Below are 14819 nucleotides of genomic sequence, written 5' to 3'. Positions count from 1 at the left end.
TAATGATTTTACAGTGCCTGTTTGTGAGTGAATACAATGCATGAATAAGAATATTTCCTGGTATAAAATGTCTCCCAGGGAACTGAAAGGAGTATTTTTCATCTTTATGATCTTTTCCAGAAAAGTACATGTTCATGTTAGTACAGTGATTAATTTTTGAATTAATGTGAAAATTGTAACTATCTGGACTTTTAGAGCTCAAAATTTGCCATCGGGAATTTTCAGGAAAGGAAAGGGAAAGAGACCAAAGCTTTGTAGATTTTGTTAATTCTAGTAAACATAGAACATGAAGTGAAACCTTTATGTAGAAACTCGGGCATAGAGCATGCACAAAGGGCCCTCTAGTGGCCAAACTGAAAAGTTCTGCCTATTTAACATGGTTGATCCATTTGGCTATTAACTGAAAAATGCTTTGTGGATTAAAAGCAGTCTACATTAAAAACAACAAAACAAAACAAACCTGAAATTAAATACCCGCCATCTTTCATTCTTATAAATGTGCAGCCTAGATGAGAGAGGTCTCTGGTCAACTCACATGTTAAGAGAAGTACTCTCCCTGTGAAAGCGAGTCCTTGTTGTCTGGTGTTAGCCCAAGTAGAGCCACTAAAAATTTTGTTTTCCTTCTAGAGCCAGATGAAATGGATGGGTAGAGATAACAGGAGAGCGAGAACATTTCTGTATCTTTCATTTTTCCAAGATGGCTCAGTTACCCAACCTAGGAACTGAAGTGCCCCAAACCTGCAGTGCCTACCTACGTCACTGCACAGTTACTATAATATACATCTTAAGTGTTGATACTTCTCCACAAACTACTGATCATAAACAATACCTGATAAGAGAGCATTTATAAAGCAAATTACTTTAGTGGAATTCAGATTTCCATATGAAGATTTCACAGCATTCCACTCTTAGGCCCGGGAGAAAGGAAAGGGATGTTTTCCTAACCATTCCCGCCCTTTCTGCCACTCCCTCTCCGCAGAGCTCTCCGCGCCATCCCAACCCCGGCAGTTGTTGATTTGGGGGGGGGGGGGTACATCAAAGTGATGTAATTCGTGACTTTAAGATGGTTACCATGGCGACTATCAGGCATATTACGCTATCGGTAGGGTAAAAGGTTCTTTAATCTAGCCTTTAATGAGGATTTTCGGGGAAGTTAGCCCACAGCCCAGAGAGTGTAGACAGGCGGAAAGACGTCACTCTTGCCCCCTCCCGCAGCACAGACTCTGCTTAAACTAAACCCAATAGAGAGGTCATTTCGCCGGTGGGAACCGGACCTTGGCTGCCTCCAGGGCTGCCACAGCAAAGGACGTCCTCCCTCCCCATAATCTGAGAGCTCATTGGTGAGTGGTGTCGTCACTCAGAGTGACGTAACGGGTTAGGAAAGAGGTGGAGCCATAGAAACTTGGCCTGGGGCCCTTCTAGCTGGGGAGCTGGGGGAGGGGGGTTTGGGAAGGAACTGGAGGATTGAGGCAGCCGTTCCGGGGAGCCGGCCCGAGGAGGTAGGGGTGGGCGGGCCAAGTCCTCAGGCTGTTATTTGGTGGCCCTTGCCTGCCTTTTTTTCCTCCGGAGCCCGTTCTCTCCGCATCCTGCTCTTCCCATCAGCGCCCAGGTTTCCCGACAGCTTCCAGTTCCCCACCGCACTTGCCTCAGCCCTTGACCTCGTGCCCCTGCCCGCCCCCCAACTTTGGAGTTCAACCTCCATTTCCCCTCCTTCTGTGCTCCGCTTCCTCCTCCGTACCCTGCGCCCGGCTTCTCCTTGTCTTCCTTCCATAAACCTGGATCGCCAACAAGGTTGTCGTCCCCGTGCCTGCACCATCCCCGCACCCAAACACAAAGAACCGCCCCCCAACCCCCAGACCCCGGTACCGCAAACACAGTCCACCAACACACTACGTGCACAAAAGCCGCCGGCTGCGGAAGCCGACGGCGCGTTTTGCCCCTGTGTCGTCAAGGGCCAGAAGCAAAGGTAACCCGGGGAGCCTGGGGCCCCCGCGTGTGGGCGTGGGCGGCGCGAAGGCGCAGGCGGGGCTCCCGGCCGTCCCCGCCTAGGAAGTGGTTCCCCGCAGCTTCGGGCGGGAGTGCCCAGGGGTCAGAGAGCGGGTTAACCGCTCGATCGGGTGTGGCATGCCTCCGGCAGGAGACCACCCGCCCTTAGCCTGGGTTTAGATGTTCCGAAGGATTCTTTGAACTCCCGTTCAAAATGTCAGCTCTGTGGTTGAGGTTTCCGTACAGGAGAGCACCCTGGTCTACGCCTTTTCCAGCTGCAGGAAAGTAGTGTTGACGTTAAGAGATAATACCAAAACATCTTGCTGCCCTTGACTGGAAAGGACCACAGGATGGAGAAAGGTTTTGATAAAGCTTGTTTAAAGGTAGTTCAGTTTGATCTCTTTGGAGAATCACCAGTACAGGAAACCGATTTACCTGCACTTGAATCATTAGTAGGTACCATGTGTATCTTCACTGCTACATAAATGTGGTTAGTGAGTACTTTTTTTTTTTTTTTTAGGTAGGCTCTGTGCCCAACGTGGGGCTTGAACTCATGACCCTGAGATTAAAGAATCCAATGCTCTAGTGACTGAGCCAGCTAGGTGCCCCTACTTTCAATCTTCAAAGTTTGGGGCAACTTGGCCAAGTATGGGAAAAAGCTAACTGAAACAAATCCAGGGTATTTTATTCTACCTGTATTTTTAGGCTACAAAAAAGTATGTATTGCTTAGCTTCTTAAATACCTGGCAACCATTCAAGTAGGTTGCTAGGTGTTATTGACCAGAAATAAAAAAGTCTTTGAAGACCATATAACCATCATGAGCACCATGATGTTAGAGATCATTTCTACTTGTTGGGATCTCAAAGTACCATTCTCAAATCCAAGCTGAGAAAACATTCATGATTGTTGGAAATGATCTTGAGAGAGGGTTTACACCTTGAATGGAATATGGAAATTTTCTACCCTTGCAATAGTAAACACTGAAATCCTGGTATCTTTATAATTGGTGTGTCTTTAAAATACTAAATTGTTTACTTAATCCTTCTGTCTAGGTTCCCTTGTTGACTAGTTGAGACAAATATAAGTATGGCCTTCTACAGTTATAAAACAGTCTTAGCTATTGCCCGAACAAGGTAAGCTGTGGAATCCCCTCTTCCCCTGCAATATTTATATGAACTTTCTTCTAGAAAAAGATATATGTAAAAGGATAGGCTTGTTCCACAACAAATGAAAGCTTTGTTGCCTTTAACAATTCTGGTTTTTAGGAAGCTGACATTTTATTGTATTTACACTTACCCCAGATTTTCTATATGCCTTAGAACTCAGGCTGAGTAATTTTTAGATGTATGGCACAGGGAAGAGAGAAGATGTAATGGTTTCACGGTGACACCTCTGTAACTAATGAATGTTACATGGGGCCCTTAGATATAAAAATGAGTAAAAAGGCTGGCAAACAAGCCAGTCCTAGGACATATACCTGCCCTCGTAGGGTCTGTTATCACTTATTTATTCCAAAGAATATTCACTGAGAACTTACTATGGGCCAGATACATTGTACATTTTCCCTTTTGGCCCTTCAAAAAGTGCTTTATCTTGGTGTGATTTAAAAACAGTCTGAAAGAATGGAAAAGCCCTCTCTTTGCCAGAAGAAATGTCTTTGCCAGGAACTTTCTTTGCCTAGATGGGTCTTATTTTTATTTTCAAACAATCTCATGTGCTAATTTAACTGAAGATTTTGAGCTGTTGCAAAACTAGAAGGTAGAGATCCCTGGCTAGGGTGCCCAATTCTAATTCTTATTCCTAACATTCTTGAGGAATTGGAGGTGAAGGACATTTGGGCCCTAAATGCCTCTCATTTGAGGGAGTCCATGGGCACCACACAGACAAATCAGTATTATGTGTTTGGTTAATTCCCACAGAGGCCATGAAGTGTTTTGTTCAAGCAATATTCCTACTGTCAGCAGAGTAACCAAAGATGCAAGCGTTCCACCTGTTTTTCAAACACAACCCCTGGTAGAAAAATGTTTGCTGTTAGATTTTTAAATTAATAGTTGCAGACGTTCGTGCTTGCGTCAGCAGAGCTTTTACTAAAGTTGGAACAATACAGAGAAGATTAACATGGCCCCTGCGCAGGAATAGTTGTAGAGTTTCTAACTTGTAACATAGCAATTATTTTTAGGAATTAACTTATTAATATTTCTCATAGAGTCTATCATTCAACCATAAAGCACACTGTTCTTCAACTGGGGTAAAAAGTTATATTTCATTTGTTTATAAATATCATCTGCTTTTAAAATATTATAAATATTAAAATATTTATTTCTTTAGTTTTTAAGTTTGTAACAGTATGTGCTCAACTAAGAGGATGTTGCTCTTTATTCCAGATTCCCTAGCTATTTTGTCCATCCTATGAGCTCTTCTTATTCCGCATCATTTGCATTTCTTCACTTGCCAGATTCCCATTTAAATAAAACATACATGAAGAACTGTGTAAGCAAGAAGTACTCCTATCCTAATCAGTCAGGCAATAAAGTACTTCACTTACGAACTAGAATAATACAAAAGCTACACACGTCAACTTGCTGGTTACAAGAGGTCCCTGGTAAACCTCAGCTGGAGCAAACCCTGAAAAAGCCCCAGGTGACAAGCCCTCAGCCCACAAAAGGACCTGGCATGAAGATTAAGGAAGAAAAGCGATCTTATAGACAAAGAATTATGGGTGAACTTAAACATTATTACAATGGATTCTACTTGCTGTGGATTGACACCAAAGTTGCTGCCAGAATGGTTTGGAGGCTGTTGCATGGGCAGGTGCTGACCAGAAGAGAGAGACGAAGGGTAGGCAAGGATCATATTTGAGAAAGAAAATGTAAAGTGAAAATGAACTATATGGCAACCAAGTTTTAAACTCACCTGAAAATTCATCCTAAAAATCCCAAAGTAGGAATAGTAACTGATGGTGAGAACCAGAGTTTCTTATTCGTCTGAAACGGACTTACTGTGCAATTTTAGGCAAGATCTTGAGATTTGTGCATATTTGCCTCTAAAATGGTTATAATTGTGTTTTCTAATCTCCCCAAGGAATTGAGAAGCTTCAAGTTTGATCTGTGGACCCGCAATAGAAACTGCTGTTAATATATTAAGGATATGCATTTGAAAAATCAGTCTTTAACAGACGCTATGCTATTAAAGTACAGACCCCTGACATAGATGAAAGCTAACAATAGATGATGTCAGCAATATGTTTTGATTGTCATAGATTTCCTTGAAGGTATCCCATAGATGTTACTTCAGAGTGATGGTAAAGAGGAAAACCCTACCTTTCCATTTTATACAAAGCTGCAGAAAATCCGTCTAGGGTTTTTAACACTTTAAGGACCAAGGCAGGCTTTTTTTGTTTCATATTTTTGTTTGGGGCGTGTCCTAAAATAATGAATACTGCCTATGCATTTAATTCTTTAGCTCTTGAGGACTTGTGCTGATTTCTTCCGCCTGGTTCCATTTATGGTGTTCATAATTGTACCCTTCATGGAATTCTTATTACCGGCATTTCTGAAATTCTTCCCAGAGATGTTGCCATCAACTTTTGAAAGTGAATCCAAAAAGGTATGTAGGATTTTTTAACTTAAAAAAAAAATTAATGGACTCTATTCATTAGTTTTTAAGTTTATAGAAAAATTGAGCAGAAAGTATAGAGGGTCCCCAGATACTCCCCCCATTTTCCCTGTTATTAATGTCTTGCATTTGTGTGATCTATTTGTTGCAGTTGAAGAACCAATATTGAGATATTATTAGTTAAATCTCATACTTTACATTAGACTCCACTCTTTTTGTTGTACTGTTCTATGGGTTTTGAAAACTGCATAATGTCATGGTATCTACCATCACGCCATCATACAGAATAGTTTCACTGCCCTAAAAATGCCCTGTGCATCATCTGTTGTTCCTCCTACCTCCCCCAGCCAGTGGCCATCACTGTCTCCATAGATCTGCCTTTTCCAGAATGTCATATAGTTGGAATCATACAGTGTGTAGTCCTTTCATGGATCATTTCTTTTCTATCACTGCATAATATTTCATTGTATGGATGTGTCACAGGTTGTTTATTCACCTGTTGAAGGGTATTGTGGTTGACTCCAGTTTTTGGCAATTATGAATAAAGCTGCTATAAAGATCTGTGTGCAGGTTTTTTTTTATGATCATAAGCTTTCAACTCATTTGGAGTCCTAAATACATAGGAAAGCAATTACTGGATCATATGGTAAGACTATGTTTAGTTTTGTAAAAAATAACTGTCTTCCGATGTCTCTGTACCATTTTTCATTCCCACCAGCAATGAGAGTTCCTATAGCCCTGTATCTTCATCAGCATTCAGTATTGTCAGTGCTTTGAATATCAGCCATTCTTATAGGTGTGAAGTGATATCTCACTGTTATTTTAGTTTGCAATTCTCTGATGATGTATGATATTGAGCATCTCTTCATATGTTTATTCGCCACCTGTAGATCTTCTTTGGGGATGTATCTGTTTTTTGCCCACTTTTTAATGGAGTTGTTCATTTTCTAATTGTTAGGAGTTCTTAGTATATTTGGATACAAGTCCTTTAGCAGATATGTGTCTTGCAAATATTTTCTCCCAGGCTGTGGCTTGTCCATTATCTTAACTGTCTTTCACAGAGCTAATGTTTTTTATTTTAATCAAATATAAGTTATCAGTTGTTTTTGTTTTTGCATTGTACTTTTGGTGTTGTATCTAACAACTCACTGCCAAGTTCAAAGTCACCTAGGTTTTCTCCTACATTTTCTTTTTTTTTAATTTTAAGTAGGCTCCACACCCAACGTGTGGTTTAAACTCACGACCCCGAGAGCAAGAGTCCCATGCTCTACTGACTGAGCCAGCCAGGCACCCCTCCTACATTTTCTTCTAGAAGTTTTATAGTTCTGAATTTTAAATTTAAGTCTATGATCCATTTTGAGTGAATTTTGGTGAGAGGTGGAACATCAGGGTTAATATTCATTTTTTTCTTTTTTGCATGTGGATACCCAAGTTTCCCTAGCATCATTTGTTGAAAAAACGATCCCCATTTCCATTGAATTTTAACTTGTTTTTAACCATTAAAAAATAAAGAAAACAAAAATCAACTGTTATTGCAGTGACTAGTTGAACAGTGGGCATGATTTAGCCAGACAGACCCTTTAGTGCTTGAGAGTAGTCCTGGAGAAGAGGGGTCCTCACTGGATGGTCACTGTGAAGGTGACGGGCTGGGAAAATTAAGGTGGCCCCTTTGTTCTTTCCATTCTGTGCCACTCCACTGGACAGAGGTCTGAAGGCATGAACACGTGATGGGAGGACGAACAGGACAACTCTTAAATCAGATTGGGAAATGTTTCCTAGAAGAGATAACTATGCAACCAAGACTAGAAGAGTGGTAGAATTTTGCCACAGCATTTGAAAGGCTTTCTGGATAGAAAGAGTAGCACTTAAAATGGCTTACTTATGTGAAAGAGTATCATATAATCTGAGACACTGAGCGCTTCTTTGTGGTTGGAGCAGGGAATACAAGGGGATCAATTGTGGAAGATGAGACAAAGTGATGTGTTGGGGTCAGGTTGGAAAGTGTCTACCACCCTAAGAAATTTAGACTTTGCCTTTGACTATGGTGAATAATGGAACGTAAATTTAAGCAGAGGGTGGGTAACACGGTTAGATCTGTATTTTAGAAAAAAATGATATTGCTGGCTGGCTAAAAGGATTGACGAGGGCAGAGCCAAAGGAGGGAAATCGGCTGGCATCCTCTTACAGTAGCACAGGAGAGAGAGGATTAAATTATGAAAGTGGCATTAGGAATAAAAATTTGAAGATACATTAGAGACACATGTAAGGGGTAGAATCAAATTGCAATATGTGACTGGCAGTGGTTTAGTTTACTTACATTTAAGGTAATCAGGACCTAGAATTAATACCATGGGATTCCAAGGAATGTGTTCGTGAATGCAGGAAGATGGGGGGAATAAAGGAAGTGATTTATCTAAAGATTCCTCTTTCCTCAACGCTGCTCATTCCCCGGATATAATACATACACACCATGGCCACAGTTTTAGAAAATACGTTCTCTCTCTTTCTTTTCCATGGACTAAAACAAATGAGAAAATGAGAGAGAGAGAAGTGGTGGTGGAGGGGAGGAGGTTGTGGGAGGCAGAGTGGGAGGAAGCAGGACTTTGTATTTACGTAAGATCAGAGCACCCATGCATTTCTCTTTAGTAGTACTTATCTATTATACTTTAATTTGTGGAATTACTGGATTATCATTAGTCACTAATGTTTGTCTTTCCCGTTAGACCAGAAGTCCCATGAGGGCAGGAATTCTTACCTGTTTTTGCTCATTTTATCCCCAGCACCTAGTACAAGGTAGATACTCAATAAATAAATGAATAGATGGATGGATATGGATGTAGGAAATGGATGACTAAGTGGGTTCTAATGATGGTATTGCCATTGCCGTGTGTGATTTTTTTGGTTGAGTCTTTAAGATTTTTCTAAAAATTCATGATTGCTATGATTGACTAATCATTAGAATCTCTTGGGCAACTTAAAAAAAATAGAGAGAATCCCATTCCTCTCCATCCCCCTGAGTCCTGACCATGGTTATTATTTTTTTAAAGATTTATTTATCTATTTTAGAGAGGGAGAGCAAGCAAGCGCGTGAGCCAGAGGGGCAGACGGAGAGGGAGAGAGAATCCCGGGCAGACTCTGCACAGAGCATGGAGCCTGATGCAGGGCTCAATTTCATGACCATGAGATCACGACCTGAGCCGAAACCAAGAGTTGGATGCTTAACTGACTGTGCCACCCAGGCGCCCTTAACTGTGGTTATTTTGAAAATGCTACCACACTGCATGTCTGATAATAAATGAGGATTTAGAAGTACTCGTTAACATCATGTCTTAAGAGTATACATTTAGCCAGCACCTTGCTGGCTCAGTCGGTAGAGCATGCAACTCCTGATCTCCGGGCTGTGAGTTCAAGCCCCACCTTGGGAGTAGAGATTGCTTAAAAAAGAAAAAAAAAAAAGTACATTTAATTCTCTTTTGTGTAGTGCTTTGTTCATATCTGTTATAACACTTAAGTCGGTGTATTATAATTAATTGTATCTGTTTTGTACTGAAGCTATATGCTACTCTAGCATAGAGTTAATGTCCTAGTTTTCTTTGTTTGTGGCCCACACAAAATCTGGGACCGCTCTGGGACCAGGGGCTGGCTCAACTAGCAGCCTAGATGGTTTATACCAGGCTAAGAGATAGTATCTCATTCTAAATAATGACAAAGCTTCCACTGAGGGGATATTTTGGATCTATCAAATAATTATGGTCATTGTATTAGTAAGAAATAAAAGGTAAAATCAAGGAGTCAAGTTGCAAATAGAGGCTACTTTTTATTTGTTCTGATTTTCACAAAACCCATTTAACTAGGTCTGAAAATAATATTAACATGCAAAATAGGGATGAACAAGAACAAAGTGACAATTCTTTTCCTCTCATCTTTATCTATGAAGTTGTAACCATGAAGGATTGATTAACTTTCTCCTCTTCTATTATTAAGGAGGAAAAACAGAAAAAGAAAATGGCTGCAAAGTTGGAACTAGCAAAATTTCTTCAAGAAACGATTACAGAAATGGCCAGGAGGAACAGGGCCAAGCTGGGAGATGCCTCTGTACAGTTCTCCTCCTATGTCAAACAGGTGTCAATCTTTTGTGTAACACACCAAACAACTGCTAGGCTGGCGGTTATATGAAAAATTCATGTCATTGTGGATCTTCCAGATTGTTCACAGTCTCTGACTTTGCAAATATCTGAGTTATACGCATGCAATGTTGCAAACATTTATAGTAGTGTGGGGGAAAACCTGCCTTAAAGCAGTCATGTACTGAAGACGTTAATAACTTTTTGGAAAGAACTGTAGATTTAGAGCCAAACTTTTGAACTACTCCTGATTTTGCAGTTGACTCAGGCTGACTTGGACAGACTTCTTTATGCCTCTTGGTACCACAGGGCCCATTTCCAGGCATAAGATAGAGTCTGTGAATATGCTTTGATGTGTCTTTCAAATAGTCTACAGGGAAAGTTGAACTAAGAAATACATTTTATAATTTTTAAAAAAGATTTATTGATTTATTTTAGAGAGGGAAAGAGTGTAAGTGAGTGGGAGGGAGGGGCAGAGGGAGAGGGAGAGAGAATCTCAAGCAGACTCCCCTCTGAGCTCAGAGCCCAAAGTGGGGCTCCATCCCTCCACCCATGAGATCATGACCTGAGCCGAATGCTCAACTGACTAAGCCACCCCCGGAGCCCTATGAAATACATTTTAATTAACATCTTTGTCCCACTGCCTAGGTCCAGACAGGCCACAAGCCCAGCACAAAGGAGATAGTTCGCTTTTCCAAACTATTTGAAGATCAGCTAACCTTGGAGCACCTAGATCGACCTCAGCTGGTTGCCCTCTGCAAGCTTCTAGAGTTGCAGTCCTTTGGAACCAACAATTTGCTCCGCTTTCAACTTCTGATGAAACTAAAGTCTATAAAAGCAGATGATGAAGTAAGAGCTGAACTGTAGACACGGGGAATTAGCAAGGCTTGGGAGATCCCTTAGGGTGGCTTTGTGATAAAGTGTAGTATCTTCTCCTAGATCTGCTCATGGATGGGTTCTGCAAACCATTGAGTGGTTTAAACAATCATTACCATGACAATCTGAACCCAGATTACTCATTTTAGGAGTTGTTTGTCATACTCTGACGCATTTTCTGGAGAATGCCCTCATAAGCAGTTAGTGATTTAGTAATCTACATCAGTTAGGACCCACTAGGAAGGAACAGCCCCCAGGAGGTTCCTGAGTCTTCCATTGCTAAGGACAGTGCTCTACTCTCACACCTCAGCTCCCCTTCCTCAGAGCTGGTGCCAAAGTAAATATTCTGCTGGGTGAGTTGGCCTGATAAGGAGGGGTGGCAAGGTGTAATGCAGGGAGGGAGAGCCGAGCCTAGACATCTGATGGAGGAAAGGCATCATAACTACTAATTAGACTCCTTAAAAAATGGAAAGAATGTTTCTTGAATCAGAATCAGCTGCTTTAGAGCATTCTGCCTGAGGGAGCAGGATTCCTGGAACTGAGAAAGCACGATCCCTGTGGCCTCATTTAGATTTCAGCTGTTGCTTTCAGAATTTTGGAATAAACAATACTGGTCCCAGAAGTACCCTAGTTTTGGGTCACACCAAGCAGAAGCCGTGTTATGTATCGAGTGAATTTTGTGGACCAGAGTTAGGGCCATTCCCAGGTGGAGGTAGGGGGATGGTAGGGGAAGAGCGATTCCGGGACATCCAGCAAATGGTACCCCGCAAGCTTCTCAAGTGGAATATTTTCTAATGAATCCTGAAGGTGCCATGAAGGGGAAATGCACGTCAAGAGGGGAGAGGATTACTCTGGTGACAAAGTGTTGGGGAGGAGTTATGTGACTACTTCTGATATTATTAATACCGGTTGGCAGGATTCCCCTCATTTTCAGCTGCTGCCCCTTTAGTCAGCGAGAGGACAATCCGATGTGAAAGCATCAGATTTGGTGTTGCCCCTGATTTGTTGGAATGTAGGATTCAGTAAAATTGGAACCAAGAGATCCAATGCCATTTCTTACGTTGCTTTCAGGTAATTGCCAGAGAAGGGGTGAGTGCTTTGAGCGTGTCAGAACTGCAAGCCGCCTGCAGGGCCCGGGGGATGAGATCCCTGGGTCTCACTGAGGAACAACTGAGACAGCAGCTCACAGAGGCAAGTTGCAGCTCTCCTGAGCCCTTTTTGCTAGAACTTTGTCCCCTGCGATTTGTAGACCTCACTGTGATTTCTACTTTTCAGGCGAGCCGTCCCACCTAATTTGCCTTCTTTAATTGAGCAGTGGGACGCTGAAGAAGCTAGATTTATTTTTGATGGAGACAGGGTACTCTATTAGTTTTCTTTCTTTTTTAAGTTTAAATTTCACTTACTTGACATACACTGCAATATTGGTTTCTGGCGTAGAATTTAGTGATTCATCACTTACATACAACACCCAGTGCCCTCCTCATACCCATCACCCATCTAGCCCATCCCCCCTCCCACCTCCCTCCATCAACCCTCAGTTTGTTCTCTATCCTTAAGAGTCCCTTATGGTTTGTTTCCCTCTCTTTCTCCCCCTTCCCGTATGTTAATCTGTTTTCTTTGTTAAATTCCACATATGAGTGAGATCATAGGGTATTTGTCTTTCTCTGACTGACTTATTTCACTTTGTGTAATACACTCTAGCTCCATCCATGTCATTGCAAATGGCAAGATTGCATTCCTTTTGATGGCTGAGTAATATTCCATTGTGTGTGTGTGTATATATATATATATATATATATATATATATATATACCACATCTTCTTTATCCATTCATCAGTTGATGGACATCTGGGCTCTTTCCATAATTTGGTTATTATTGATAATGCTGCTATAAACATCAGGGTGCATGTACCCCTTCGAATCTATTGCTGCTTAAACAATGACAACAAACTTAGTGGTTTATTAGCTTATATGTTCTGTCAGAAGTGCAGGCTGTGTTTTATCTGGAGGCTCTGGGGGAAGTCTCCATTTCCAGGCTCATTCAGTTTGTTGGCTGAGTTTAGTTTCTTGCAGCTGTAGGACTGAGGTCCCATTTCCTCACTGGCTGTCAGCCCCAGGCTCCTCAGCCCTGCAGGCCCCCTGCATTCCTCACCTCTAGGCCCCGTCCATCTGCAAAGCTAGCAAAGGAGAGCTTCTCAACACGAGGCCCCCCAAAGGCTTCACATCTCAGACTTCCCCTTTTTGACCTCTTGCTCCAGATTTAAAGGCTTCACGTGATTAGGTGAGACCTACTCAGATAACTTCCTGCTTTCAGATCTGCTGACTCGCGACCCTAATTATTTCTGCAAAATCCCTCACGGCAGCACCTAGATTCATGTCTGAATAACTGGGAGAAGGTGTGGGTACACTAGGGACTAGGAATCTTGGGACCACCTTAGAATTTTGCATACTCCAGGTATTTTAAGGGCCCCAGACAAAATCTCAAATCCAAGGCCTGTTGTGTATGAATCCATCTGGAGGTCTGAACCTTGCACTGAGGGCTCAGCTGGGACTACTTTCTAATTAGTACCCCAAGCCAATGTAAAGTGTTAGCTTTGGCAACAGATGTTTAATATTTTCCCACTGACAACATATTTTAACTAAGAGCATCAATGTTTTCTTTTTTTTTCAAGATTTATTTTAGAGAGAGAACATGTGCACACATGAGTTGGGGGAGGGGCAGGGGGAGAGAATCTTTTTTTTTTTTAATTTTATTATGTTAGTCACCATACAAGAGGGGGAGAGAATCTTAAGCAGACTCCCCGCTGAACACGGAGCTAGATGTGGGGCTCAAGGCGGAGCTCCCACCTTGATCCCACAACCCATGAGATCATGACCCGAGCCAAAACCAAGAGTCGGACGCTTGACCGACAGAGTCACAGGCACCCCAGAGCATCAGTGTTTTCAAACAAGCAGTAACTCCTATTAAAATTCTCATTCTTGCAACTGTAGGAAATGCTATAAAGTATATACAAATTATTTTGGAATAGGAGCCACTGTTGTGACTTTGAAACTGTGTCAGGTAGCTATTTCTTTTTACCTGTTGGACCTGCTCTGGCTGGAAGATGAACATATTGTAGAGAAAGGTTCTTAAAATCATTTATTTTTTTGAACATAGAGCATTGAGTGGGTTCATACTGTCCAATAGCTTTCTTGAAAGAGTGTATCATTTTTCCCACCAAGGAGTGAGGATACTAATCCAGCCATATGATATTCGACACTGTGTATTATCCAGAAATTCCTGTGTTAGGATACAGGCAGGCATTTCATAGAAAGGAAACTCTAAGATGATAATCGTATGAAACATCTTAACTTCATAAGATAAATTAAAACTATGAGATATCACATTCACCTGTTACATTGGCAAAGATCAGTTTGATAATACACTGTGTTGTTGAGGGTTGGGGAGAGGGGCACTCATGCATTGCTGATAAAAAACCTCCATGGAATCTTTCAAAATTTAAAAATGCATTCACTTTGACCTAGAAATTTCACTTGTGCAATATGACATATCTATAAGATTATCCATTGCAGGGGCACCTGGGTGGCTCAGTCGTTAAGCGTCTGCCTTCAGCTCAGGTCATGATCCCAGGGTCCTGGGATCGAGTCCCGCATCGGGCTCCCTGCTCCGCGGGAAGCCTGCTTCTCCCTCTCCCACTCCCCCTGCTTGTGTTCCCTCTCTCGCTGTGTCTCTCTCTGTCAAATAAATAAATAAAATTAAAAAAAAAAAAGATTATCCATTGCAGCACCATTTATAATAGCAAAAGATTGGAAACAGCCTAAAGTTCATAAATAGGAGAATAATCAAATTATGGCCTTTCCGTGCAACAGTGGAATCCTTTACAGACGGTTAAAAAGGAAGCAGCTCTACAGCTACGGGTATGAATCAATGTCCAGGACATTTCAGTGAAGAAAAGCAAAGGACAGAACAGTGTGTATAGATCGCCCTTTATGTGAAGATAAGAAACATACAAGTGTTCGTATGTGCACAGGATATCTCTGAAGATTATATAAGGAACTGGTAACAGTGGTTGCTTCTAGGGAGGGAAACAGGGTAAAGGATAGGAGTAGAAGACAGGCTTATTATTGATTATATTTTATTTACTTCTTGAATTTTGTCTCTTGTCCAGTATCTATCTATCTATCTATCTATCTATCTATCTATCTATCTATCTAT

General features: G+C 41.6%; 1 protein-coding gene and 1 non-coding gene across 2 annotated transcripts in view; both read left to right on the top strand.

Annotated features, from left to right (window-relative positions):
• The first annotated feature begins 1507 nt into the window (after positions 1 to 1507).
• Positions 1508 to 14819, top strand: part of LETM2 (leucine zipper and EF-hand containing transmembrane protein 2) — a 17172-nt gene continuing 3860 nt past the window's right edge. The window contains exons 1-7 of the mRNA XM_035004018.1: positions 1508 to 1966; positions 3040 to 3120; positions 4372 to 4825; positions 5450 to 5593; positions 9587 to 9724; positions 10375 to 10575; positions 11674 to 11793. Coding sequence (XP_034859909.1) covers positions 3074 to 3120; positions 4372 to 4825; positions 5450 to 5593; positions 9587 to 9724; positions 10375 to 10575; positions 11674 to 11793 — 1104 coding nt within the window. The 5' untranslated portion in view covers positions 1508 to 1966; positions 3040 to 3073. The remainder of the gene's footprint in view (positions 1967 to 3039; positions 3121 to 4371; positions 4826 to 5449; positions 5594 to 9586; positions 9725 to 10374; positions 10576 to 11673; positions 11794 to 14819) is intronic.
• Positions 4053 to 4162, top strand: LOC118010151. The gene has a single exon (XR_004679144.1). It is a non-coding gene; the product is annotated as a U6 spliceosomal RNA (small nuclear RNA).

Source organism: Mirounga leonina, unplaced genomic scaffold (genome assembly GCF_011800145.1).
Source record: "Mirounga leonina isolate KUSES-001 unplaced genomic scaffold, KU_Mleo_1.0 Mir_128, whole genome shotgun sequence".
Taxonomy (NCBI): domain Eukaryota; kingdom Metazoa; phylum Chordata; class Mammalia; order Carnivora; family Phocidae; genus Mirounga; species Mirounga leonina.
This window is presented reverse-complemented; position numbering and strand designations above follow the sequence as displayed.